At 40.4% G+C, this 27,434-nt stretch overlaps 1 protein-coding gene across 6 annotated transcripts in view; it reads left to right on the top strand.

Annotated features, from left to right (window-relative positions):
* Positions 1-27,434, top strand: part of Scaf4 (SR-related CTD associated factor 4) — a 53,540-nt gene that overhangs the window by 9,666 nt on the left and 16,440 nt on the right. For 2 of the 6 annotated variants that reach the window (XM_029544414.1, XM_021209444.2), the window contains exons 2-14: positions 10,760-10,843; positions 11,876-11,920; positions 13,920-14,081; positions 15,452-15,587; positions 16,190-16,329; positions 16,902-17,051; positions 22,056-22,249; positions 22,541-22,649; positions 23,733-24,113; positions 24,512-24,597; positions 25,569-25,759; positions 26,509-26,609; positions 26,970-27,083. In XM_029544414.1, the coding sequence (XP_029400274.1) occupies positions 10,760-10,843; positions 11,876-11,920; positions 13,920-14,081; positions 15,452-15,587; positions 16,190-16,329; positions 16,902-17,051; positions 22,056-22,249; positions 22,541-22,649; positions 23,733-24,113; positions 24,512-24,597; positions 25,569-25,759; positions 26,509-26,609; positions 26,970-27,083 (1,893 nt within the window). Of the gene's footprint in view, positions 1-10,759; positions 10,844-11,875; positions 11,921-13,919; positions 14,082-15,451; positions 15,588-16,189; positions 16,330-16,901; positions 17,052-22,055; positions 22,250-22,540; positions 22,650-23,732; positions 24,117-24,511; positions 24,598-25,568; positions 25,760-26,508; positions 26,610-26,969; positions 27,084-27,434 lie in introns of all 6 variants that reach the window. The other 4 variants (XM_029544415.1, XM_029544413.1, XM_029544416.1 and 1 more) reach the window with 3 other exon arrangements.

Raw genomic sequence — 27,434 nt, 5'->3', positions numbered from 1 at the left:
AGAGGGCGTCAGATCTTGTTATGGATGGTTATGAGCCACCATGTGGTTGCTGGGATTTGAACTCCGGACCTTCGGAAGAGCAGTCGGGTGCTCTTATCCACTGAGCCATCTCACCAGCCCTTGACATGATATTTTTAAGAAGTTAGCTAGAAGAGACAGTTCAAGGAAAAACCAGAAGAGGGTAGAAATTCTGTGTTTGCTCACTGATAACAACCAGGTGCTATAGCTAGTGTTATGTATCTGTCTAAATGCTAAAACTTTTCCTAATTATTTTCCAATAAAATGATTTAACATTTTTGAACCAAGCTCTTTTGTTTTTTGTTGATGTGTAGGAGGAAATACTGAAAAAGATTCTTCACAGGTGATTTCAAGGAGATACTAATGGTCAAGTTCACTAGTGAAGCATAATAATAATAATAATAATAATAATAATAATAATAATAAATTATTCTTGAAACCTGGCTCTGTGTTAGTGAACTAGAGCAGTGGCAGAGATAAAGCATGGACAATCTAGAATATTGCTGTGTGTGTGTGGTGGATGTGTGTATGCTTGTGAAGGTCAGGATAACCATATGGAGTTTTACCTTTGCATGGGTCCTGGGGATTGAACTCAGGTCATTAGGCTTGGTGACAAGCACCTTTATCCACTTAACCATCCTGCCAGCACCAGCATTTCTTTAGAATCACCTTCTGGTACATTTCTTGAGCAAATGAAAAGGAGCTTTGGATTGACTGCAGTTCTGTGAACCAAAATGGAGGTAAGGGATGGAAAAGACCTGGTGTTGGAAACAGGAGCTGAATGGTTTAAAAAACAAAACAAACTTGAATGCAGGACAGACTTTTGGAAATTGTAGGCAGAGTTCTCCAAAATGAAACATAAATTGGGATATGTTTTAGGGCAGATCATTAGAAACTACTTTGAACATTTCTTGTATCAACAGTTAAGTGTAACCACATTTGGCCTTAGTATGAGGTTAGAGGAGGGCTAAAGCGAGCAAGTTGCTTGTTGATTGCTGTGCTGTCTTTCTTGTGGGAACATGCTCTTAAGCTCTCATGCTTTTATGGGTAACATCCACAATTTTTACATTTACATGTGTTTATTTTTTAAAATGTTTCTCTAAGTTCTGGAATTAGAAAATTTGATACGTTTGTGGGGAAATGTGATGAATAGAAAATTAGGGAAAAATTGGTTTGAACTGTGTCTGGTTTGAAATGTGTAGAAATCTGAGGAGTAGGTTTTATAAAGAAGTAGGTGGGGAAATGTGCTACTTACATCAAACTAAAGAGTTTGGGTTGGAGTGTAGAGAGCACTTGCTAGAGACCCAAGGGTTGGTCCCCAGTACCATAGAGGACAGAGAAAAGGGGCTGGAAAGAAGAATTCAAGACACTACTCATGGGAGCAGTGAAGCAACACAGTACCTTTCCCCTGCTTGGTTTCAAAACAACTTTCTTGAAGTTAAAGTATTTTTCTGTTGATGGTAGGCCTGTCTACATATAAGCAACTGAAAAGGGTTTGGTTAAACATTTAGGCTCCAAAGGATTTGGCACCCTCCAAAAATAGAATTTATGTGGAAATAAGACATTTTTAAAAAGATCCTTCCTTTAATGCACAGATGTCAATAACTAATACATATACAACCATAGTTTTCCAGATTTGCATTTTATATTCAGCGTGCACTGCTAAAAATTTAAAAAGGAAAAAAATTTAAATACTATTTTTTGTAATTAAAAAATTTTATTTAAAAGGTGGATTTTTTATATTAGATATATAAATAATATATATCTAAGTTCAGTATGCAAGTACTACTAGGTTCTAAAATTTGCAAGCAGCATAGACTGCAATCAAATAGAATTTATTTCATGGACAAGTCACACCTGACATTGATAAGTCTATATAGTTTAGCTATTTATTTGCTTTTTTATATATTTGTGGTTTTTGGTTTTTTTTTCCCCTGAAACAAGGTCTCTACATAGTTCTAGCTATTCTGAGATCAGCCTGTGTCTGTTGCAATTAAGAGTGTGCCATAATGCCCAGCTTGTGGTCTTTTTATTCATTTAATTACATTTATAATAATTTAAAAACAAGCATGTTGTCACATATCTATAATCCTAGTACTCAGGCTGAGGCAGGCAGAACTTTACTTTGAGGCCATCCTCAGAGCTAAACCTTGTCTCAAAAAGAAAAAAAATGTGTCCTAGACCCAAATTGAATTTAACTTTTACATCCATAATTTTAACTTCTTTTTGAAATAAGTGCAAGTTAGACAAATTTAAATTGGGAAATAAAATAATCTCACTAAATATGGCACCTATTAATTTTAAAGTGTTTTAGTGTTCTTTCCTTCTGCTTACATTGGCATTCTTTCCCATTTGAAGACAACCATGTAACAGGACATTGTTTTTGTTTGTTTGTTTTTGTTTTTTAAAGATTTATTTATTTATTATATGTAAGTACACGGTAGCCGTCTTCAGACACTCCAGAAGAGGGCATCAGCTCTTGTTACGGATGGTTATGAGCCACCATGTGGTTGCTGGGATTTGAACTCGGTACCTTCGGAAGAGCAGTCAGGTGCTCTTACCCACTGAGCCATCTCACCAGCCCAGGACATTGTTTTTTATGTATTTTTTTTCTGAATAGTAATTGTGAGAATTTCGAGAGCATCCCGTTGTTGCATTAGGTACATTTTTGGCTGTAGAATTGGCTAAAAGTTATAGGTTTTTGTTCTGTTTTTAGTTTTTGTTATAACTTTATATTTCTCTGAGGAATTAAAATGTAAAATTCATCAGCTATGTCTTACCAGCTGGCTGTAATGCTGGATTCAACACCACAGATATGAAGAATTCTAACCCATTTTAATTTATATTTTGAGCTTTGCTTGGTAAGGTTGCTCATTAATTTACTTTCCTTTGTTAATCGAGTTGTGTGTATTTCAGTTTGAGTGTCTCTTGAAATTTTTTTTACTTCCCTTTATGGAGAGAGGAGGCACGTGTGCTGTGCTCCTGTGGAGGTGGGAGGTGAAAGATCTTGCAGGAGTCTTGAGTCTAGGACATTAGATTTGAGTCTCGGGCTTAACAAGCAGCAAACATCTTTCCTGGGGAACAGTCTCACAGTCCCTTTCTTGTCTGTTCCTGCTTTTGATAGCTGTATGCACACCCAGGCTTCTACTTCCAGGAGAACAACACAGTAGTACTTGTTTTATTGTGCTTGGCCTTCCCCAGTCTGTTCCCCAATATTAGGAGAAAATGTTTCCTCAACATTGCTTTGGTAAATAACATTAAAAATTTTATTTATTTGTTTTATGTATATGAGTACACCATTTATTATTTTTATATCTAAGTCTTCAGATGCACCAGAAGAGGGCATCAGATCTCATTATGGGTGGTTATGTGTCACCAGGTGATTGCTGGGATTTGAACTCAGGACCTTTGGAAGAGCAGTCACTGCTTTTAACTGCTGAGCCATCTCTCTAGCCCCACCATTGTTCTCTTAAGACACACAGGAAGAGGGCACCAGATCCCATTATAGATGGTTGTGAGCCACCATGTGGTTGCTGGGACTTAGGACCTCTGGAAGAGCAGCCAGTGCTCTTAACCTCTGAGTCATCTCTCCAGCCCGGTAAATAACATATTAAAGACCTAAAATGAAATGCTATGTCAGAAGGTACTATAAGTTACCCCTGACTTTGGCACCTGCCTGTCACTGCTGATATTTGTATGACTCTTTTGGAAGCGTTCTCCCCGCCCCCCCCCCTTTTTTGTGCCACATGGGCATGTGGGGGCAGAGGACAACTTTCAGGATTCAGTTCTTTCTTCTGTATGGATTTGAGAAGCCAGCTCAGTCTTGATGGCACGTGCCTTTGCTGTCTGTCCCATTGTCTAACCTTGGGTTTTTGTCTGTTTCCTTAAACTTTGCAATTAAACAGAAATAATAAGACTTAAAGGAAAAATATTTTGTCATCTTGGATTTTATATAATATTAGCAAAGAAGAGAATGGTAGGCATACTTATAATCCATTGGGAAGTAAATTTGAGAAAAACAATTTTCAAGTTTAAGGAAAAGAAAGGTTGGCTAAGTACCATTATAAAGAATGTTTAAGGTGCTGGAGAGATGGCTCCATGGCTAGGTGCTTGCTGTGGCAAGACATCCTGGAAACCCAGCACTGGGAGAGCAGAGACAGGTCCTGGCTAGTCAGTCTGGCCATTTAATGCTCTTCTAATGCAGTGAGAGACCCTGTCTCAAGGTGGAAGACATCTGACTTTGACCTCTGGTCTCATATACACAGACACAAACATGTACCATACATCCCTTTCTTTAAAACATTAAGACTAGAAGGGACTAGGAGGCAGCTCGGCAATCAAGAGTCACAGCACTCACAGTGGTTCACAGAGGTCCATAACTGGTTCTAGAGTGCACATGTTACAGGCAGAGTGACACTTTTCCTTGATAGCTTAATTTCAAGATTAGAGTAAGACATATTCTAGAAGTTGTAGAGTCTATATCAGTTCACTTTTCTCTCTTCTGGTTCTGTTTCTCTTAGGAATATCTAGTCTGCTAGTTATCAATAGACAGAACATGTTTACTAACAGTTTATAACAAAAAATGTTTGTCAAGTAAAGACTGTATAACATTTTTTCTCAGAAAGATATTGGCTGTAACTTTATTCTGAATCCACTTAGAAAAATAGGGATCAGATAAGGTTCTACCTCTTTTTTATTCAAAGCCACCACGTGATTTGGTCAAGGCATACGAAGTGAGTTTATGAAGTGAAATGAAAGTTGGTTTAAGTGATTTCCGAACTACCTAAATAGATTGGAAAGACTATTAAAACTGTCATAGTCACTATGGAGGAGTAGTTTGTTAGAGATGATGGAAAACAGTCAGGGTTTAAGTTGCTTGCAGATTTTAACAAGGTGAATGAACACTGTTTTATTTAAAGTGGTAAATACCCCTCTCCTGTATGGATAGTTACCAATAGTGTGGTTTCCTTGAACCTGGGACTGTGTTCTTATATACCAAAAAATTGGGGGCTTAATGGTCTCCACATGGAGACCTGAATTATCTGAGAAGGCCCCAGAGTCCTTATCCAAGAATGGCGAGACGGTGGTAAAGATGCTCCAAACAGTTCAGAGAGGGGAAGGCACTGCTTGATGCTGTGGGGTAGATGGAGAGGCAGGCTCTGCACCACAGGCATGTGGTCAGCCTGTAGAAGTTGACATACCGTCTCCCAGAGTTCAGCCAAGTTCAGCCCTACTACCATGTAGATGCTTGACAAATAAAAGTCTGCCTGTAGAGTATAAGATGCATTACTTAAAGCCTTTTTAGGGTACATTGTAAACTTTTGTTTTGTTTTGTTTTTTGTTTATTATATATAAGTATACTGTAGCTATCTTCAGACACTCCAGAAGAGGGAGACAGATCTCATTACAGGTGGTTGTGAGCCACCACGTGGTTGCTGGGATTTGAACTCAGGACCTTCGGAAGAGCAGTCGGGTGCTCTTACCCACTGAGCCATCTCACCAGCCCACATTGTAAACTTTTATTGTACCAGTAGAAAAGCAGTCAAGCTAATTCACTCTTGAAGTATATTAGAGAATACATCTGAACTCTGGAGTTTAGGATGTCACACTTACAAACTAACCTGGGATAGTTACATCTAGAAATCATATCATTTGGCATTATAGTAGTTAAGGTAAGGGCAAGGCATGGTAGTCAACTTCAGGCTGACCTCAAACTCAGAAAGCCTGCCTCTGCCTCCCAAGTGTTGGGATTAAGGGCATGCACCACCACTGCCTGCCCCACATACTTTTTTAAATTGCCTAGTGTGTAGTATTCTGTATGGTTTCACAAAACTAAGGCATTTGCAGTTACTGAGTGTTATCTTAAGTCTTTTTACGGAAGGATGAGCATGAGTAATGGCTCTTTGTGTTTAAAGTACTTTGCAGCTCAAACCAGCATGAGAGGACAGTGTCAATGATAGGCTTTCTTACAAATTGTCCCACACTTACAGACTACAGAGCCTAGCTCAGACTAGTGCTGTGAACTGACCTTTTCTAATGCATGCAATGCCCAATGAGGCCTTGTACTTTTGAGATCCAGAGCCTGATGCTAGTAATCTATGTAAGAGGAGTCCATGGCTCACCATGCTGCTCTATGATGGGTTTTCCCATTGACAAATGAATAGAAATGCAGGCTGTCATGTGGGGTGGACCTGTACCAAAGGATTGCTTCATGGGGATGTGTACACTGGTAGATAGCATCACACCTCTGTAGGAGAGGAATACTTACTGCAGGTTGGGAAGGCGGATTGACCCGATTTACAGTCAGTTCTTTGACTCCAATACCTGAGTGTCTGGTGTGTTTTTTTATGTGAGACAGTGTTGGAATAACAGTTTGTATGGTTTTCATACTTTGGTGTTTAAGTTGTTAGTGTTTTGTTTTGCTTTCCCCTTGAGGTGTGTTGGCTGAGATTAGATGTTGGTTAAAAATAACCAGTCTTGAGTACCCTTCTCCTGTCCTCCTCCCTCTCTCCATCTTTGCCTTTATTTTTCTCATTTCTAAAATGAGATCTACCCCTCGCTTTTCTACTCTTTAACCACAGTCCTATAATTTACAGTTAGATTTAGGTGTTTAAGTGTTATTTACCCACAAGCAAAACTACAGAGTTTATGAAACAGTATAGTTGACACATTGCTATCTGCAAAATCACTAGTGTTGGCTTAAAAATATTGGGGTGAGAGCTAGAGAGATGATGACTCAGCAGCTGAGAACACTGATGGCTCTTCCAGAGGTCCTAAGTTCAATTTGCAGCATCGACATGGTGGCTTACAACCATCTGTAATGGCGTGTCTGAAGACAGCTACAGCATATTCATATTAAATAAATAAATAAATAAATAAATAAATAAATAAATAAATAAATGTGAAAAATCGGTAAAAAAAATATTGGGGTGAAACTGTAGCCAGTTTCAAGAGGTTAACCTTGAGGTCACTGTGCTGAGCGGTGCTTGGAGTTCTTTCTGTGAGTGGTGTGCAGACACAACATTCCTCAGACTCCCCTTAGTACAGAGGCCTTGTTCCCACCAGCACTTGCTTGAAAATGATCTCATTTGTATGCCTTGCAAACAGTCTTTTTTTTTCTTGTCATATTCCCTAAGCAGTATATCAGAGCGCTTATTTTTACATAGTACTTGATACTTATTTATTAGGTTTTACAAGTGGTCTAGAGATGATTGTGTACTACAGAATGTGCATATTTTATACCACTTTAGTGGGGAGTCAGTGCCACAGGGCAAGTGTATTGAAAGGTTTCTAGTTGTGACTTGCATCTGTAGCTTGGGAAGTAGTGCTCGGGAGTGTTCCAAGGTGCTGTGGTAACCTGACACCCCTTAGACACTCACCTGCTTGGTCCTGTGTGAGTGCTCTGATATGCTTATACCCACACTTGTGTGATTTCCCTGTGCCGACGAGCTGGTCTCAGCATTAACCAGTGGCAGGGCCAAACTTAGTGGGCAGTTAGTTGATTATTTGGTCTGTGTTCTAATTAAGAATAAGGGATTATGAAGATTCAGTAACTGTAATCAGAATATTGGATTGTCACAAAGTCGGCCTTTATAAATCTGAGAGATTCCCACCAATACTGGTGGCCTTGACAGGTTTGTTGTTGTTGATGTTGTTGTTATTTAAGATTATTCAATTGAAATTTGTCTCTAGATGAGTCGAGGAAGGACTAAATAGTAAATTATTTACTTTAGAATGAGAGAAACTATTCATAAATAAAAGACAGATTAAAAGTATATGTGTCACTTATTTTTACTTTCTATTTTGAAACAAGATCTTACTAAGTTGCCTGTTTTGGCCTTAAACTTGCAAATTCTTTATAGCTTCTCTTATAGCTGCTATCATGGATCTTTGTATTGGGCTCAACATAACTGATTTAACATAACTATAGCTTAACATAACTGATTTTAACTAAGGAAATAGGGTTGATACGTGTGAGGAAGAGTGGGCATGGAAAAGAAAAAGTCAAGACAACTACTATGTATGGACTCGTTTAGATAATTCCATTTGGAAGCTGAATTAATAATTCATAAGACAGTAATACAGTATTGTTTTTAAAGATCTGGGATCAAATTCAGAAACAGTTGCAGTGGGGGCAGCGAACCTAGGCATGCTTGTATGAGTCTGTGCTTAGAAAGTAGACTCTCACTGTATAGAACAGAAGACTGGCTGTTGAGAGCTCTGCTGTGCTCACAGAACTGAAGAGCTTAAAACCAGAGTACTTGTCATATATCATTTGACATTAAACCATTCTGAGTAGGCCTCACTCTGATCCCCTGAACACTGTGGACAAGCTTCTGGGTTTTGCTTTTCTTAGGGATGTGTACTACATGGGAAACCAGTGCCCTTCTCTGAGCAGTGATTCCAGCCCCTCTGTGGTGGTTTGCATTCCTTGTCACTGTGGCAGTACTTTTGAGGGCTCAGATTCCAGAAGGTTTTAGCCCACTATGGCAGCAAAGGCATGAGACAGTCACAGCAACTTGGACATGTCACATCACAGTGGAGCAAGGGTAGGATCCTCCACAGGCCCACCCCAGTGGTCCTCCTCTTCTTCCAGCCAAAGACTAACCTTCTTTTTGTCTTGTTACATTGCACAGACATTAAATTGTGGGACATAGCTCAGTTAGTAAAGTATTTGCAGGGAAGGACCTGGATTGAATCTTCAGGATTTATGTAAAAAGCCAGACCTGTGATTGTTAAGCCCAGAATTGAGGAGATAAGAGGACTCCAGGGGGTTCAGGGTCTAGCTCAGTCAATTCCAGGTCACTGAGAGGCCTGTCCTTTTGTGGTGATGGTCAGGCTTTTGTTTAGTTTAGTTTTAGTTTTGGAGTGTTTGAAAGTGCTATGTGCCTTTCTGGGTTAGGGTGTCACTTGGCTCTGGTGCTCTTTCATGCACTTCTTTTCTGCTGCTGTAGTGAATTTTTTTTTTTTTTTTTTTGCATCACTAGCTTCAATAGGCTCTAGGTTCCCTTTTAGCATATCTTTTTGTTGTTGTTGTTGTTGTTTTAGTGAAAGCAAATGTTAGAGGTGATGAGGTCACCTTGCTACCTTATGCATCTCTTGTTAATCTTTTGCCTCGGTATTGACTGTGTGATAGTCTATGCTTTAATTTTTAAAATGATTATGACAGTTTCTTTTTATTTGGAAGCAGTAGCAATCTTGTATGCTCATTGGACTGGCTTACTATTGAAATTACTTACAGAGGCAGGCAGATTTCTGAGTTCGAGGCCAGCCTGGTCTACAAAGTGAGTTCCAGGACAGCCAGGGCTACACAGAGAAACCCTGTCTTGAAAAACAAACAAACAAACAAACAAAAAAATGAAATTACTTACTATGTACAATCTCAGCATTAGACAAATAACTGGTGTAGACTTCAGTAAAATGTACTGTTGACCCATACATTGACTTTTCTGAAGCCAGAAAAGATAGTAAATGTGTGCTGTGTGTTTATGAGTCATTCTTAGAGATTTTAACTTGAAAGTTAAATTTGTTCATTGATTTATATAGTTTCACCCATCGCTACAGCCTTTTTATTTTTCAGTCTTTCTCAAGAACCATGTGTGTGTGTGTAGAGAAAGGACAAGTTCAAGTGTCATGCACTTCCAGTTTATCTGACTTCTCCCAGCTGTGAGGTTACAAGAACAAGCCACCGCATACCCATTTTCTATGTGTGTTCTAGAGATCAAACTCAGACCCGTGCCACTGGACCATCTCCCTGGGTGTTCTTGTTTTGGAACAGGGACTATCCTTGTCTGCCCTGGAGCTCACAGATCTGTCTGCCTCTGCCAAGGAGATTAAAGGCGTGCACTGCCACACCAGCACTGATCTCCCAGACCTTAAACTGCACTTAGTCTCAAGAATTTATGCTTATAACCCTTTTGATTCTGATTATTAATATCTTAGTTGCATTTAGTCTTCGGGGTAAAGAATATTGTGTGCTTGTCATCATGGGATTCCATGATTGCTATAAAGATGAATTAAACTTAGTTCAGATTCTCAGAGGTGGACTAGGTTTTAAGAGAAGAAATTTTGAATTCTCATACTAGCATCATAGATACTTGGAAATTTATAAAAGCATTTTAAATTTATTGTTCAACTTTTTACATATTTATCTGAATGAACCTTAAGGTTATGGAAGTTCTCCAACGTGTCATTGAGATTTGGAACTGAAATTACTTTGAACATTGGTAAAATCACACTGTTGTTTCACATAGTCCACGGGAGGTGTGCTGTTTTCCTCCCTGTTTTTTTTTTTTGTTGTTTTGTTTTGTTTTGTTTTTCTTTTTCGAGACAGGGTTTCTCTGTATAGTCCTGGCTGTCCTGGAACTCCCTTTGTAGACCAGGCTGGCCTTGAACTCAGAAATCCACCTGCCTCTGCCTCCTGAGTGCTGGGATCAAAGGCGTGCGCCACCATGCCTGGCTCCTCCCTGGTTTTGACTGATGTACTGTTCGTTAGTTCTGTGACATTTTGTCATACTTTTGCCTCTGCATTCATAGGTTTCTTTCTTTGCTGTGATCTCTAATGATTCCTTAAGTGCCGATGCAGACATGTAGAATTGTTAGTGATATTGGAACACAGCCCACTGGACACATTGTAGTGACAAATGTTTGCTGTTCTCTTGGCTGATAGGTAGAAAGGTCTTTTATAAAACAATGGGAATTGACCTTGTCTTTTGAGTTACTTTGTTTCTTGTTTTTTAAGCTCTTCTCACTTATGGATATGAAGCCTCCCATCTCTAGAGCCAAGATGATTCTCATTACTAAAGCTGCTATCAAAGCTATTAAGGTAAGAAAAATATTTAATTTAGGAATACTTTTAATTGTTTAATTTATTATTATTAGTGGCAGGGGAGGGCATGCACATGTGGAGGTTAGAAAACCACTTTGAAAGTTAGTTCTCTTCCACCTTTATGTGGGATCTAGCTTAGTTTGCTAGGCTTATGTAACAAACATCCTTACCCATTGAGCCATCTTGCCAGCTCTGCTTTTGAATTCTTTTTAAGTATTGTTAAACATGAGAATTTATCTTGTGAATTAAGTTTTGCTGAAGGTTTTTGGTAATACTGTGCATTTGCATTGTGACATCCATTCACAGCGCTTTTCTATATTTCAGTCCTTAGAAGCCAGCTATGGGGGGAAAAGTCAAGACTTGGCCTATGTTACTCAAGATTACATTTTAAGTCAGTGGCACAGTTTAGAAATAGTATTGCTTAGTTTTGGGTCTGTTTCTGTCCCTGGCGAAATAACCTCATGCCTTCATACATGGAGACTAATCAGTTAAGAAAGGACGTTGGCCTTGGAGAGGAGTGGGTAGTTTTGTTTTGATGAATTCCTTTCTCTAGATGTTTTATTTGCCCTGCATGGTGGCGCACGCCTTTAATCCCAGCACTTGGGAGGCAGAGGCAGGAGGATTTCTGAGTTCGAGGCCAGCCTGGTCTACAAAGTGAGTTCCAGGNCAGGCAGGGCTACAGAGAAACCCTGTATCGAAAAACCAAAAAAAAAGATGTTTTATTTATTATGTGTATAAGTGCACCATCGCTGTCTTCAGGCACACCAGAAGAGCTCGTCAGATCCCATTACAAATGGTTGTGAGCCACTATGTGGTTTTGGGGATTTGAACTCAGGACCTTCGGAAGAGCAGTCAGTGCTGTAAACTGCTGAGCCATCTCTCCAGCCCAAGATTTTTTTTAAAGTTGTTGATTGTGAACTATTTCTAATAGCTCTTTGAGTTAATTGCTTTTTTTTAAGTTGACAATTTCAGTGTTTTGAATTGTAGAAAGTACAGAAATGTATAAACTAATTTTATGTTCTTTTTCAGCTTTATAAGCACGTTGTTCAAATAGTAGAAAAGTTCATCAAAAAGGTAACTATTGCATTCCTACATGTTTATGATGTGCAGTTATTTATATATGTGAATTGAAATTTGAGTGCATGCTTCTAAAAAAACACTCTAGAAAAAAAGCAGTTACTGGGGTTGGAGCCATGGCTCAGCTGGGACTTGAACCCAGGACCTCTGAAAGAGCAGTCAGTGCTCTTAACTGCTGAGCCATTTCTCCAGCCCACAATAAATGTTTTTTAAAAATATTTACTGAATTTCTTTTAAGCACTGAGAAGTTTTAAAAGGTACTTTTTCATATTTCTGCCGCTCATTGAGTATTGGTGAGAAGGTTGGTGCTGGGCTCTGTCATAGCTGAGAATAGTGTTGGTTCCCAGCCCTAAGCCTGCCATTTTATACTCTGCCCCATCTGCTCTGTTGACATTTGATTTTCAGGTGAGTTTTTCAGATGAAGTTACTTTTTATTTTCCCTGACTTTTCTCTGTTACCATAATGATTAAGCTATTCTTAGCAGTGTGTAATCTTAAAGTGTGTGTGTGTGTGTGTGTGTGTATGAATGATTAGCATGTCTTTTTCAGGAGTGAACTGAGAAAGGTCTTAGGTTCTTTTATTTGTTTGGTTTTGGTTTTGTTGTTGTTGTTTTGAGACAGGGTTTCTTTGTGTAGCCCTGGATGTCCTGGAACTCACTCTGTAGACCACGCTGGCCTCGAACACAGGAGGTGTGCCACTGCTTTGGCAGTCTTCAAAGTCTTATTCCTTTGTGCCATGAGGTACATAGTAGGTGTTTATAAAAGTTAGAAGCTGCTTGCAGCAGATCAGAGGGCAAAGAAGTAAATGGGCAATGTGGAATTTTACATGTACTTCTTCTTCTAGTGTGTGCATCTTAGTCCACTTGGGTTTAATAAGGACAGTGGACACAGTACTGGTTGCTGACTTGATTTCCTACTAAGTGTACTATAAACATCTGCAAAATAACCCTCTGTGACGTTACTATGGTTTACTTAGCCAACATAGACTTATCTCTCTTAATATTTTACTTTGCATTGAAAATGCTTCAGCGTGCCGGGCGGTGGTGGCGCACGCCTTTAATCCCAGCACTCGGGAGGCAGAGGCTGGCGGATTTCTGAGTTCAAGGTCAGCCAGGTCTCAAGAGTGAGTTCCAGGATAGCCAGGGCTACACAGAGAAACCCTGTCTGGAAAAAAAAGAAAAGAAAAGAAAATGCTATAGCGGCTGACCTTTAAAGGGAGCTGTACATACATATTGTTCTCTTTAACATACATCCTTACATCAAATAAAGCTTTATTTTTGTTGCTGAATTGTTTGCCTTCCACAAAGGGATATGTCTTTTCCTACATAAATGCCCATTTTTCTAATATTTGGTTAGTTGTTTCCTTTGTCAAATTTATAGACCCAAATGATCCTTCCTCTTACTTTTTATTTCTGTGGTACAAATTTTAACAGAAGTAAATCTAGCATGTTTAAAAGTATGTTTTAGTAACTTCAGAAAGTTACTCAAGACTCAGAATAACAGAATTGTAGGAAAGTGGGTTGGTAAAGTGGCTCTGGAAAGTTTTGGAAGTAAAGTCAAGGATTTGGGGAAACAAAGTCCTGAGAGCTACTTTGAAGAAGCAAAGAATGTCACTGTTGACAGACCTGACCCTGACAGCCAGATAGATGGCTGGAGCACGTGAGCAGCTTCTGCATAGTGCACAGTCAATGTAGCGAGCTGTGTATGTGTGACATAGTGGGGGTTGGATGTGTTTGGGCGGCGGCGGCTGCTGCTGCTTCTGCTTCTTCTGCTTCTCCTCCTCCTCCTCCTCCTCCTTCCCTTCCCTTCCCTTTCCCTCTTTCTTTCTCCCTTTCCAATTCCAGACAGTTTTACTGTGTAGCCCTGGATGGCCAGGAACTCACTAATTAGACCAGATTGGGTCAGACTCGCCTCTGGAATACTGAGTGTGGAGGCATACAACATTGTACCTCCTGATTCCACTTTCCTTGGACTAAGTTTGTCTCCTCCCCTTGCAGTGTAAGCCAGAGTATAAGGTTCCCGGCCTGTATGTCATAGACTCCATCGTGAGACAGTCTCGTCACCAGTTTGGAACTGATAAAGATGTTTTTGGGCCAAGATTCTCTAAAAATATAACTGCTACATTCCAGTATTTATATCTTTGTCCATCTGAAGATAAGGTATGGTTAAAACCTAACAAGCTAACATTTTGCATTTTTGTCGAGCTTATTTCCTCTTTATATTTCTTAAACAATGCTTACATTCACGTTGTTGAAGCTTGTTATTTATGTTACTGGATAATAGCTTCATGTACTGATCTTGGATTTTAAGTTCAGTTCTTTCTACAGTGGTTATTTCCTATTGTTGCTTTTATGTGAAATGGAGGATTCACTTGGCCTCTGTACAAGGACTTTTATAATGTTGAATTGTAGAAGGAGCCAGAGTTATAGATCCTGAGCAGAGCAGAGCCTGCTGGCGAGTGGGTGTGAGGAGTGCCTTACCTCCATGCATGTGACGCTTCTGCTAAACAGCGTGGTAACAAAAGCCTACAGCTAGGTGGTGTACACTAAACATTTCTAGAGAAGGTACATTTTCATGTTACATATCCTGTGGTTAAAAGAAACTAAAAAAGGTTGTTCAGGAAGCATTATCTTTCCTTAAAGAACATATTGTTAGTAGGCATGGAGACACATAACCTTTGATCTCAGCACTTAGTGGGCAGATTGCTAATAGCAAGCTGAAGCTACAGAAGGAAGACAGACAGCAACTCTGTGAGAGAAAATACTCACCAGGGTTTTGCCTACTCTAGAAGACCCAGATTTGTTCTTCCCCAACATAAATGCATGCAAGTGATTAATCTGCAATAAGATTGCAACACACACACACACACACACACACAGTTTCACAGAAAGAAAGAAGGAACATGAAAGATACTTGCACTCTAAATAGGTGGGAATTCACAGTAAACATCACTAACACTAACGTAACCTGCTGCTTTAGTTTTTCTTAATTCTTTTTGTTTTTTGTTTTTGTTTTTCGAGACACGGTTTCCTTGTAGCCCTGGCTGTCCTGGAAATCACTTTGTAGACCAGGCTGGCCTTGAATTCAGAAATCCCCTTGCTTCTGCCTCCTAAGTGCTGGAATTAAAGGCGTGGGCCACCAATGCCTGGCGTTTCTCTTAATTCTTAAAGAAGTTATGTAACAAAAAAGGAAACGTGGTTTGGTCAAACCAGAGAAGGAGGAAAAATGCCCGTTTCTGAGAGTAGAGACATTTTGCATTAGGAGAGGCATTGTGGGTATTACAGAGTCTGTATAAGAACATTAGAAATGGTTCTTGAAGTGTTTATCTTCCTTTTTATTTGCTAGGTATGTATTCTGTTTATGTTCCTTTCATTGAACTATACCACCAAGAAAAGGTTAATTTGAGTTTAATTGGGTAATAATTCTGGTGGATTTTCTCCCTTACGAAACAGTAATTCTCTTTAAAATCAGATACGATACATTATTTTTATAAATATTTATTGTATGTTCATTTTCTTACATATAACAGAGTAAAATAGTTCGTGTGCTAAATCTTTGGCAAAAAAATGGAGTGTTCAAAATTGAAATTATTCAGCCTCTTTTGGACATGGCAGCAGGAACCAGTAATGCTGCTCCAGTAGCAGAAAACGTCACCAACAATGAAGGTACAGTGCATGTCTGCTTGTGACAGAAGTCCTGCAAGTGCACTGGCATCTGTCCGCCTTCTGTCTGTCTGCTTTTCTGTCTGTGTGTCTGTTGTCCTGTTCTAGTGTGTTTGCCTTTGTTTTATTATATTTTCTTCTATTGTTCTTTAGCTGCCTGTTTGTTTTCAAAGGGTGTGGATTCAGATGAGAGGGAGGGAGAGAGAATCTTAGGAGCTGGGGAGGAAAACCATAATCAGAACAGATTGTAACTTGTCAGCAGTTAACAAAAGTTAGCAAAAGCATCAAGCAAGCAAACAAAAAGAATAGAATTTCTGTATGTGAAAGGTGTGCTTCTATGCTGGTAGAAGTTCCTGTGGAAAAGGACTTGATTTGCATTTGGAAGGTTCAGTTTTTCTTCCTGTATTTTTACTTCAAATGGGAATATGCCCTTTGTCGTTTCATCTCCCCTCCCCCCTCTCTATAATACGTCTTAGTAACCACAGTGTATTCATTTTGCTATATGTTAAACTATACAGGATTTTGTTTTAACAGTAAAACTTGAAAGGCATCTTAAAGGAGAAGTATGTTAACTTTGTGAGGCCTGCTGCCCTTTGCTTTTTCAGGCTCACCTCCACCCCCAGTAAAAGTCTCTTCTGAACTTCCACAAGCTCCCACAAACTCCATGCCTACTGTAGCACAGCTGCCCAGTTCCGATGCCTTTGCTGCTGTGGCTCAGCTGTTCCAGACAACTCAAGGCCAGCAGGTAAGCAGCTTGAAGACCAGATGCTGGCAGAGCAGATGCCACTGTGGTCGCTTCCCATCCTCCTTCATGTGCACCTCACCGGAGAAAATGTCTTCAGTCAGAGTAGCCTTTACCAGGGAGCTAACGTGAGGTGTTAGGGCTGCCGAGGAAGTGTGAGCTTGAGAAAGAAGGAAGCGACCGATCGATCGAGAAGACCTCTTTGAAAGAGCTTGAGAGCTGTTGGAGTGGCAGGTGTTGTTGCTAACAATTCTAGTACTGCTGAGTGATTCAAGATGATATGGAGTGAACTTGGCTGTATTTCTAGAAAACCTACTGTCACAATTCCATGTGTTTTCTCTCTTTGAGCCTTGTTTGTATTGTTGGGATGGTCAACATACATTTCTGACCGTAAGCAATGCACACTGTAAAGTGTTCACTCACATACCCAGCATACTACATTAGTCAGAGCTGGGTGCTTTCCTGTTACTTACACCTGGGCTGTTCTTAGTCACTGAAGAGTCTTGTCTTTTCATTAAATTAACTTTGATGATGTTGCTTTGTCGTGTGGTTTATCAGTTTTCCCATTCTTTAAGCTTCAGCAGATCCTTCAGACTTTTCAACAGCCTCCACAACCACAGTCTCCCGCCCTTGACAGTGCTGTGATGGCTCAGGTTCAGGCTATCACAGCTCAGTTAAAGACAGCTCCTACACAGCCACCCGAGCAAAAAACTGCATTTGACAAGGTACGCTTCTCTCACATCACCCACTGTCTGTCTTACCCAGAGTGCCTTGGGAGACGTCTCTCTTCTGTAGCTTCTCTGGGCTCTTTTGTTTGTGGTTTGGTGATTTTTTTTTTTTTTTTCTCCTCAACATCAAAATGTTTCTTTTACATGGTGTGTGATACAGGCTCGCTATAAAAAGTTTCTAGAATAAAGAAAGTGAGCAGAAGGAAATTGCTCACTGACTGGCCCACTCGCACCTCACAGTGATGCTCAGGGTTCTGTTGGACGTTTTCTCCAGAAGTAATGTACTGTGGGCCTATGCTTTTGTTTTGATCTTTATTGTTAGGTCTGTCTACATTCAGCTTGAATGGTCATTAAGATTCCAATAGGCAAGGCATCCGAGGTTACCTGTTTTGCTACTGATAGACATTTGCTGTTGCTGTGATACCCATAGTTACCATGTCTGTGAGGTGAGTTCTAGGAGGACTTCAGCATCTTTCTGCTTACTCAGGGGGCCTTGCCATCCTTAGAAATTCTGTTTCTATGTGGCTGTGACCAAATACCCAAGAGAACAAATTGAAAGAGGGAAGATGTATTTTGGTTCTTGGTGTCAGAGAATTGAATCCACGGTTGCAGGCAGGAGGACTGTGTGGCAGATGAGCCTCTTCATTTTAAAGGGGAGGGAAGAGGACCTGGACCAGGGGAATCTTTGAGAACTATGCCCCTGGTGGCCTTCTTACAACCATGCACCCAACACATACCGCCAAAAAATGGGAACATGCCACCAGCTAGGGACCAAGTAAATGTTGAGCATGAGCCTGTGGAGAGCATCTGAAAGTGAAATGTACCAGGCATGTTTAAGGTATCCCTGGGCTGTGTGGATACCACACGGCTCTTCTGTCTCATGTGTTTTTGTTAGGGTTATGGTCTAAAAGTTCTTATTCTAGTTTCACAGTAAAAAGAAATATAAAATATATGTAGTTTAAAAATCACAGCATTAAATGACATGTTTAATATCATGGTCTCTAAAATTTATGATTTTGCCTACATAAGAAAAATTTTATCAAAAAAACAAAAACAAAAACAAAAAGAAATATTTTATCACCAGTAATTAATAATTATGTGGTAGGTAAATTCCAGTTTTCGTTATTTTATCTCGGTGATTAATGAGTTACTACTGTACCCCCCCCCCTTTTTTTTTTTCTTTTTCTCCGAGACAGGGTTTCTCTGTATAGCCCTGGCTGTCCTGGAACTCACTTTGTAGACCAGGGTGACCTCGAACCCAGAGATCTGCCTGCCTCTGCCTCCCAAGCACTGGGATTAAAGGTGTGCGCCACCACGCCTGGCTCAATGAGTTACTACTGACTTTAAGAAAGACTGGGTTAAATTTTGAGTGAAAAAAAATAACAAACAAGGCTAGAGAGATTGTTTAGCTAGTAAGTGCTTGCATTGTAAGCATCATGACCTAAAGCCACATCCCCAATGCTCCTTGGAATTTGCTGTCACCCAGTCTAGCCAAGTCTGTGAGATCCAGAGTAAGACCAAGGACATAATGAACATACCCTGAGTAGAGCTGGCACACACACACATTTCACACCTGCCTCCCGAATTTGTGATTGAAGGGGAAACAGAATACAGAGTTCTAAAACAAAAAGAAGCTATTCTAGACTGGTTTGAAAGGATGTGTTAGGATGTGTGCATGCAGGTGAAGAGAAGAACTAACGCCTTGGTATCATTCAGAAGGCTCTCTGCTTGTATCTCATGTCTGTCTCTTCCTTCTGCAGTGGAGTCTGTTCCACACTATGGTTTAAGGTTTTGGTTTTTTATGTTTGTTTTTTTTTTAAAGATTTATTTATTTTATGTATATGAGTACATTGTAGCTGTCTTCAGACACACCAGAAGAGGGCATCAGATCCCATTACAGATGGTTGTGAACCACCATGTGGGTGCTGGGATTTTAACTCAGGACCTCTAGAAGAGCAGTCAGTGCTCTTAACCGCTGAGCCAACTCTCCAGCCCTGTTCAAGGTTTTGTTAAGCATATATATTTTATTTATTAAAATACCTAATTTGCCCTTCATATGTTTATTTATTCTTTATAATGTCTTACTTGTATTCATGTTTGGTGCTTGTTTGTTTGCTTGTTTTTTGGACACTGCTTTGTCACATCAATGTTTATTTCTGCATCTCAATAAGGTTGAAGTAACATGTATCTGGTGCTGGGGATTGAACTAAAAAATCTTAGCATATGCAAATACCTGACCACCCAGGACATAAATACACATTTATTTCCTAATGTACCTCTGCTTGATCTTTTTTTCAAGTCCTTATGAATGGATTCTACAAATAAACCACAAGTGGCATCTGTGGATGGTAGATAATTGATTGGATGGGAAGATTTTTCTTAGGTTCACTTCATGTGTATGGATGTTTTGCATGTATGTATATATACGAACCTTTTGCATGCCTGGTTCCTATGAGGGTCAGAAAAGGCATCAAAGTCTCTGCAACTGGAGTTCCAAATGCTTTTGAGCCACCACGTGGACGCTGGGAACTGAATGGGGTCCTTTGTAGAGCTGTCTCTGCAGCTGTAGGAGATTTTTTTTTTTTCTTAAAGAATTAATTTGTGTACTTGTAGAAAATGAGCAAATTTAAAGTTTGTTGGTTTTGTTTTTTTTTTTTTTCAGGTAGATGAGAAGCCTATAAGTCCATATAATGTTAGCAATGTAGACCTTCCTGAGAACATTCCAAAGGGCAGCAGACTAGAGACTTGGGCAGGGTTTCTGTGCTGTGCTCCTCGGGGGGCTTCTTCAGGAAACAGTTCTTGGGGGAAAGATCATGTCCAAGGACCACTTACTTGACAGGTCGATCTGCTACATTCCTGGTCTATTGATTAAATGATGTGATCTAAAGTATTTTACCTTTGCCCTAATTGCAGTAATGTCTTTATTAGGGTGAACCTGACAACTGGTGCCTATATTAGATAGCCAGGTTGACACAAAAATTACCCATCACAATGTACCTGTTGAGTAGACAGCACTATAAATGCATCCCTTCAACCTTCAGATGTGCTGAGAGTTTCTCTCGAAGAGTGTTCATTTACTTTAGGGAATGGATTTCTTTGTATAGGCTGTTTGTACTTGCATTTCTAGTCTTTTGGAATCTCTAGGTAGTACTGTTTGTCATTCTCTGCAGCATCTGCCACTGTTACTTTTCCCTCTTACATACAGCAGTGGAAATGCTGAGTTAAGACCACGGCAGTGGTTTTACCTGAAGAAGTTGTTTGCACAAAGACATTTTATGCTGGGGGGTAATGGCCTGGGGTGTGTGTGCTGTGTGCCCTGTGCTCCTCATCGCAGGGAAGCCTGTTTGAAGCTAGACACTGGGAACACTTATTCAGACCTCTACAGCTCCTCTAAACCACCAGAAATTAGTTTTGTGTTTTGTTTTTTTCGAGACAGGGTTTCCCTGTGTAGCCCTGGTTGGCTATCCTGGAACTCACTCTGTAGACCAGGCTGGCCTCGAACTCAGAAATCCGCCTGCCTCTGCCTCCCGAGCGCTGGGATTAAAGGTGTGCGCCACCACACCTGGCTTCAGAAATTAGTTTTTTAAACTAGAGATTTTTTTAATTGTTTCAAATCTTTTTCCAGATCAATATATATGGATTTTAAAACTGAAAAAAAAATGTATCTTGTTGTTACCACAAGTTAGTACCTGCTACAGATTATATTCAGAAAATACTAATTGCTCTTTTATAAAGTTTACTGCTCTGATGATGCACATCTTTAATTCTAGTATTTGGGAGGCAGAGGCAGGCAGATTTGAGTTCGAGGCCAGCTTACTCTACAAAGAGAGTGCCAGGCCAACCTGGACTGTTAGTTACACAGAGAAACCCTGTGTCAGAAAAAGAAGAAGGGTTTTTACTATGTCACCAAACACTCTTTACACTTGGTGTAGTTCTGTGTACTGTGTTGTCTAAGGAAAGCCCTTCTTTTTGTGACTTAGAAATCTGTTCATAATGTACACTGGAGTTTGAAGGCAGAACAGCACAAGAAACATGAGTTAGGAACCTGAGGTAGAAACCCATGAGCTTAGTAGGCATAGCTGGAGAGAAAAGTTAGCTGATCTCCTGAGCCTTGTCTATGTAAAGTATGAAATCAGATCTATATCACAGGTTTTATTATGCTTACAAAGTGTATAACTCTTTAAAGGAACCCACAGTAACTGTTCAATGTTTTACATTCCCTTTTTAAAATATGCTTTATTTTTAAAGTTATAATGTGAGTGATTCAGGTACGGCGTGGTTGCCGTGGAGACCAGAACAATTTTGAGTAGTCTTTTTTCCCCCTTCCAGCTTTGCTCGGGTTCTAAGGATGGAACTCAAAAGGTGGTGTTAAGCTTGCAATTGCAAGACAGGCAGCTTATCTGCCAACCCATGAACTTAGATTATACGGGTTAGGTTTTTTGTTGTTTGTTTTAAGAAAAGTTTGGGAAAATTTGTGTGAGCCGTGAAGTTTTGAGAAAGAAACTTTATAGTAAAACAGCTGATGAGACTGTTGGTCCTGTCCTACCCCATATTTTTTTTTCTTTGATTATATTAGTATATTCTCGACTGGGCAGCACAGGGGCATATGCGTTTATAGGGATAGGGTAAAAGTCTGCACTGCAGCTGCCTGAAAGCTTATACCTGTTGGCCTGTGCACAGAGCTCCAGAAGTTTAGCCTAAGCAAGTGGGTATTTTGATAAGTGTACTCATAAATTTACTATGAAATAAGCAAAAAAGAACACTGCTTTCATCATTGGAAAAAGAAAATAGAATTTAAAGTTGTATTTTTTCTCTAACATGGCACTTAGTCATAATTGTCTGTCTTTAGACCAAGGCCCCCAGAACATGCAGGAGAAAAAGAAATTGTGTATACAGTATGGTAGGAGTATGGCTGGTGCAAACGTCATTTCTGTAAAGTTTTTTTTTTTTTTAGTGACTGAGTCTTTTTTTTAAAATGGAATATTGCCATACATGTTACAGAAGCTGCTTGATAGATTCGATTATGATGATGAGCCAGAAGCTGTGGAAGACTCAAAGAAAGAGGATGCTGCTGCTGTCAGCACCGCAGCCCTTGCCACAGCTGCACCCACTGCACCCACTGCAGCCACATCTGCCGCTGCTGCGACTGTGCCTGCACCCTCTGCTACCTCTCCCCCTCCTCCTCAGGCGCCATTGTGAGTTCTTCTTAATGCCTTGATAGTTGCTAACAGTTACAAAGCAAAATCTAAGCAACAATTAGGATTAAAAACATATTCCAGTGCAGTCTTTGTTTTAAAAAATTGTATTAAAGAAATTCCTATTGGGAATAGTGTCCTTATCAGAGTTAGATTTTAAAATGTGGCATTTATGTTGTACTAAATTTGTTGATTGCTTGTTACTCCAGAGTGACATTCTGCAATATAAATAAATGTAACTTAGGGCATTAGTGCTTTGACTGAGTAATGAAAGTGCTCACCTCATTTTAGTGGGTACCCTGGAGATGGCATGCAGCAGCCAGCATACACACAGCATCAAAATATGGACCAGTTTCAACCTCGGATGATGCCAATACAGCAGGACACGATGCACCATCAGGTACGGGCATTTTTCTTTTTCTTTTTCTTTTCTTTTTTCTCCATGTTTATATTTTATTTCTCTTTTATTTTTATTAGATATTTTCTTTACTTACATTTCCTGGTTTCCCCTCTGAAAACCCCCTATCCCCTCTCTCCTCCCCCTGCTCACCAAACCCATCCACTCCTGCTTCCTGGCCCTGGCATTCCCCTATACTGGGGCATAGAACCTTTACAGGACCAAGAGCTTCTCTTCCCACTGATGACCAACAAGGCCATCCTCTGCCATTTTTCTTGTATTGACCTTTTTGTACTTCTGAGCACTGCTGTTACTACACAGTTTGTGAGGAGACTGCAGCTCCAGTGAGGGCTGTGGAGTGGCAACTGTCTTGAGTTACTTTTGATTTCAGTTACAGGTTTATAAACATGGCATCTGCATCTAATAATAATAGGTATTTTAGTTAAAATAATTTAATAACATTGACCTTCTAAAGAAACCTGCTAGTCACACAGTTTTCCTTTGCTACAGTCTCTTTCCTGCACGCTGTGATGATCGGATGCTATAGAGAGCTTTCCATCCTTAGTGTAGGTTGTGTTGGTAGTATGTAAAGCACACCAGAGAGCTACAGGAAATACTGTAGGTTCACTTTGCTATGAGTCTAAGACCATTGTTTTTTTTTGTTCTGCACTTGTTTTTGAGGAAGTCTTGTGTGTGGCTCTGTCTCCATTTGTAGAGCAGCCTGGCAACTCTGGTGTACCCCATCATGCTTAGCAAGCACAGGTTTTTAAGGAATCAAGAAACCACTTCTTCCAGCCATTTTTCCTTCTAAAATTGTAATTACTGTTAAAAAGTTGAAAGAAGACCATTTGCAGTCAAGCACCTGCTTGGCTGAGGTTAGCTTGTCATTGTTCCCTTGTACACAAAGCTGCACCTTAAATCACTGTTGAGAATTCTGGATGAGTTGCAGAACTTTGGTCATCCTTGAGTATGTGAGGATGGTATAGAAACCAGAAAGCTTTTCTCAATTAAAATGGATTGAAGTTTTTCAAAACTAATTTTTTATTGCTGGTACTTTATCGATTTAACTCTTCTTTAAAACGAAAGGTTCCACTTCCCCCTAACGGACAGATGCCAGGATTTGGGCTTCTTTCTGCACCACCTCCATTTCCTCCCATGCCTCAGCCGGGGATGCCTCAGCCGGGGATGCCTCAGCCTGCCATGCCGCAGCCTGGGATGGCTCAGCCAGGATTGGCACAGCCGGGGATGGCTCAGCCTACCATGCCACAGCCAGGGATGCCTCAGCCTGGGATGCCTCAGCCAGGATTGGCACAGCCGGGGATGGCTCAGCCTGTGATGTCTCAGCCTGCCATGCCGCAGCCAGGGATGCCTCAGCCTGGGGTTCCTCCAGCTCCACCAGTACAGCCAACTTTCCAGTCAACTTTTCAGCCACAAAATGAGCCCCATTCACAAAAACCACATCAGCAGGTAGTAGTTTCTTAGGTTGATTTACACACATTCCTTGTTGTTTGCTTGCTCTTTTTGTTTCAGTGTGATGAAGATGTTTGGGCACTCATTGACTCTATCCTGGGTGTTCCAGGAGTTTAGTAGAGAGAGGGTCCATACAAGTGTGGGGCTGAGCTAGAGGGGAGAGGTTCAACTAGTGCCCAGTTGACAGTGTTTGTAAGTGATTTATACAAAGTAACTTCCACAAGTAGAGAACTTTCCCCTTAGTTTGCAAATACTGTGAAAGGTTTTGTTTTGGTTAATGGTGGCTAGTAATCATTTGATCCAAGAACCAAAAAATTAGTATGAATGTATATGTATATCTTACAATTTCTAAATTTCTGATTTTTCTGGGTTTGTTTGTTTTGTTATTTTTAAAGGAAATGGAAGTAGAGCAGCCTTGTGTTACAGAGGTTAAGCGGCATGTGCCCGAGAGCAGAAAGTCGAGATCCAGGTCAGCATCCAGGTAACTCACAGGATGAGCTGTGGCTCTGATCTGAGGAGACTGGGAAACCTCATTATACTGCTGCTGCTTGTTGTTGTTGTTGTTGTTGAATAGGGTCTTACTATATAACCCTGACTGGCAAGGGACTCAGTGTGTAGACTTGGCTGCCCTTGAATTCAGAGCAATCCACCTATTCCTGCCTTCTGGGTGCTTGGATTAAAACAATGTCAACCATGCCCAGCTTTAGGTTTTTCTGATATTCAAAATGTTAACATTAACAGTTCGTACATAAGGAGAAAGTATCATAAATATTACTGATTTTTGTTTTTTAAATCAAATCTGGGGTTGTAGCTAAGAGTGCTTGCCTCATGTGCCTAAGACTCTGAACTCAGTCCTGATCACTGCTTGAACTAGGTCTGGTATTGCACGCCTATCTATAATCCCAGCACTGAGGCATCAGGTTTAAGGCCAGCTTGATATACATGAGACTTTGCCTTCAAAAGACCAGAATAAACAAACAAATAAGCAAGCCAGCCAAGTAAAATTGTTTTCAAATCTCAGTCACCTTACCCACATTTTTTTTTGAGTGACTTAGTACCAGAGAAAGAGAGGGGGTGGGGGGAGGGAGGAGTGGCAGGAGTTGTAAGTTCTGTACTGACAACAGAAATGGAAGTAGCATATTGAAGTCACCGTTCACTGTGTTCTTCAAAGAAGAAAGGGATAGGAGTAGCAGTGTCCCCAGCCCTGAGCATGGACTTCTTAGGCCGTGGAGATGAAATTGTGGGGAGTGTTAGCGCTGCTAAACAGAGAGGACACTTAAAAGTCACCAGCCTTATTTGTTTTGTTTAAATTATACCTCTGCATTCCCTGTTCCTGAGTTCCTGCAGATCCAAATGTTCACGTACATACTTGTGGTTTTTCTTAAACTTAATATGTGCATCTTTCCCTTCTTTCTCTGTGTGCTATCCATCTCCTTATTGGAAACGTATTAGGTCACCAAAAAGGAGAAGGTCTAGGTCTGGCTCTAGGTCTCGGAGATCTCGCCACCGTCGCTCTCGGTCTCGGTCCAGGGATAGGCGCCGACACTCACCTCGCTCTCGATCTCAAGAAAGACGGGATCGAGAAAAAGATAGGGAGCGGCGACAGAAAGGCCTCCCTCAGATCAAGTCAGAAACTGCGAGTGGTAAGTAGTGAACCTATCTGCACACTCTCTTTATTGTTTTATTTTCCGTGGTGGGTTTAAGATGGTTTATGACTGGTAGCAAAGCCACGAATGATAGGTTATCATCGTGGTCGTTTTATTCTGAGTAGGGCTTCCGTATGTATGTCTGACTTATGTACTACACGTTCTTTCTAGTACTTCTGTACACGTGAGGTGTATCTTTCCACTAGCACAACTGCTTCCCTCTTTGATGAAGATTCAATAATTTGTAGGCTGTGTTAGCTTGGTTGTCATCATTTTTAGAACATTTAAAGTAGGCATATTCTTTTAAATCATTTAACTATTACAGTTTACACCATAATAGTGACCAGTAAGTATTTAAAATGAGGCTCATGCTTAGGAAACACCATACAAAGAAACTGCGTACTGAAGCTATAAGTGGGTGGCTGCTGCTTAAGGCTGGGTTGGTTGGTAAGAGCCTGAGGTTCCAGCCTTGTTCTGTTCTGGCTGACAGATGGTCACTGCTGTTAGGGCCTGAGGCTTCATGGGTATTGTTAGGTCTAGTCACAGAGGGACTAGTGCTTTGCCAAGTCTTGTGTCCTAGTTTAATTTCTAAGTAACTACTTTTTAAACTTTTAAGTTTGTATGTACTTTATGAATGGGATTTCCTATTTAAACTTTTGACATCATGATGCCACGTAGTAATGACACTTATTAATGTGTAGTGCTGCTGGGTGAAGTGAGTGTTTTAATCACTAATTTACTTTCAGTTTGTAGTACCACACTGTGGGTGGGACAACTGGACAAAAGGACTACTCAGCAGGATGTTGCCAGTCTCTTAGAAGAGTTTGGTCCAATTGAATCAATTAATGTGAGTACTTACTGCCCATAGGGTAAGGTGCTAACTAAGCAAGGTGTGCTCAGTTGTTTTGAGACTGAGGCCTTGAGCTCTCAGCTGCAGGCTCCCTTAACATTGTGTGCAGTAGATGCTTCTTAGACAGTGGTGCTTACATTGAAATACCGTTCTAGGACAGTAACAAAGTGTGCATGGTTTAAGAGCAGACTTAAATTGCCACCATCTAACCCTGCAGGTTCTTACTTAGCTGTTTTGGTGGTGGTACTGCGGCTGCAAGGGTGTGCATGCTCACAGTGCTTGAGCTCTCTTGTGGACTGCAAAGCACTGAGGGGAATGAAGGGGCGAGTATTCTGACCTGTGGTTTGGTTCTGTCAGATGATCCCTCCCAGGGGCTGTGCCTACATCGTCATGGTTCATAGACAAGATGCATACCGTGCCCTGCAGAAACTGAGCCGAGGAAACTACAAAGTGAACCAGAAATCCATAAAGGTACATTTTTGTCATTTACAAAAGGGTTTGATATATAAATATACTGTTGTTGGGGGTTTTCTTTTCAATGATAATTTTGCTGCTTGGGAATGGCTTGTGACATAAAAGCTACCCTGTAAAAAAGCGATAAAAAAACAATAACGTTAGTTGACATAAAATTTTATGTAACAATTTTCTCAGGGCTTTTATTTATTTATTTATTTTTAAAAATTCTATTTATATGAGTACACTGCAGCTGTCTTCAGACACACACCAGAAAAGGGCATCAGATCCCATTACAGATGGTTGTGAGCCACCATGTGGTTGCTGGGATTTGAACTCAGGACCTCTGGAAGAACAGTGGACAGTTGG

This window comes from Mus pahari, chromosome 12, assembly GCF_900095145.1.
Source record: "Mus pahari chromosome 12, PAHARI_EIJ_v1.1, whole genome shotgun sequence".
Classification (NCBI taxonomy): Eukaryota; Metazoa; Chordata; class Mammalia; order Rodentia; family Muridae; genus Mus; species Mus pahari.
This window is presented reverse-complemented; position numbering and strand designations above follow the sequence as displayed.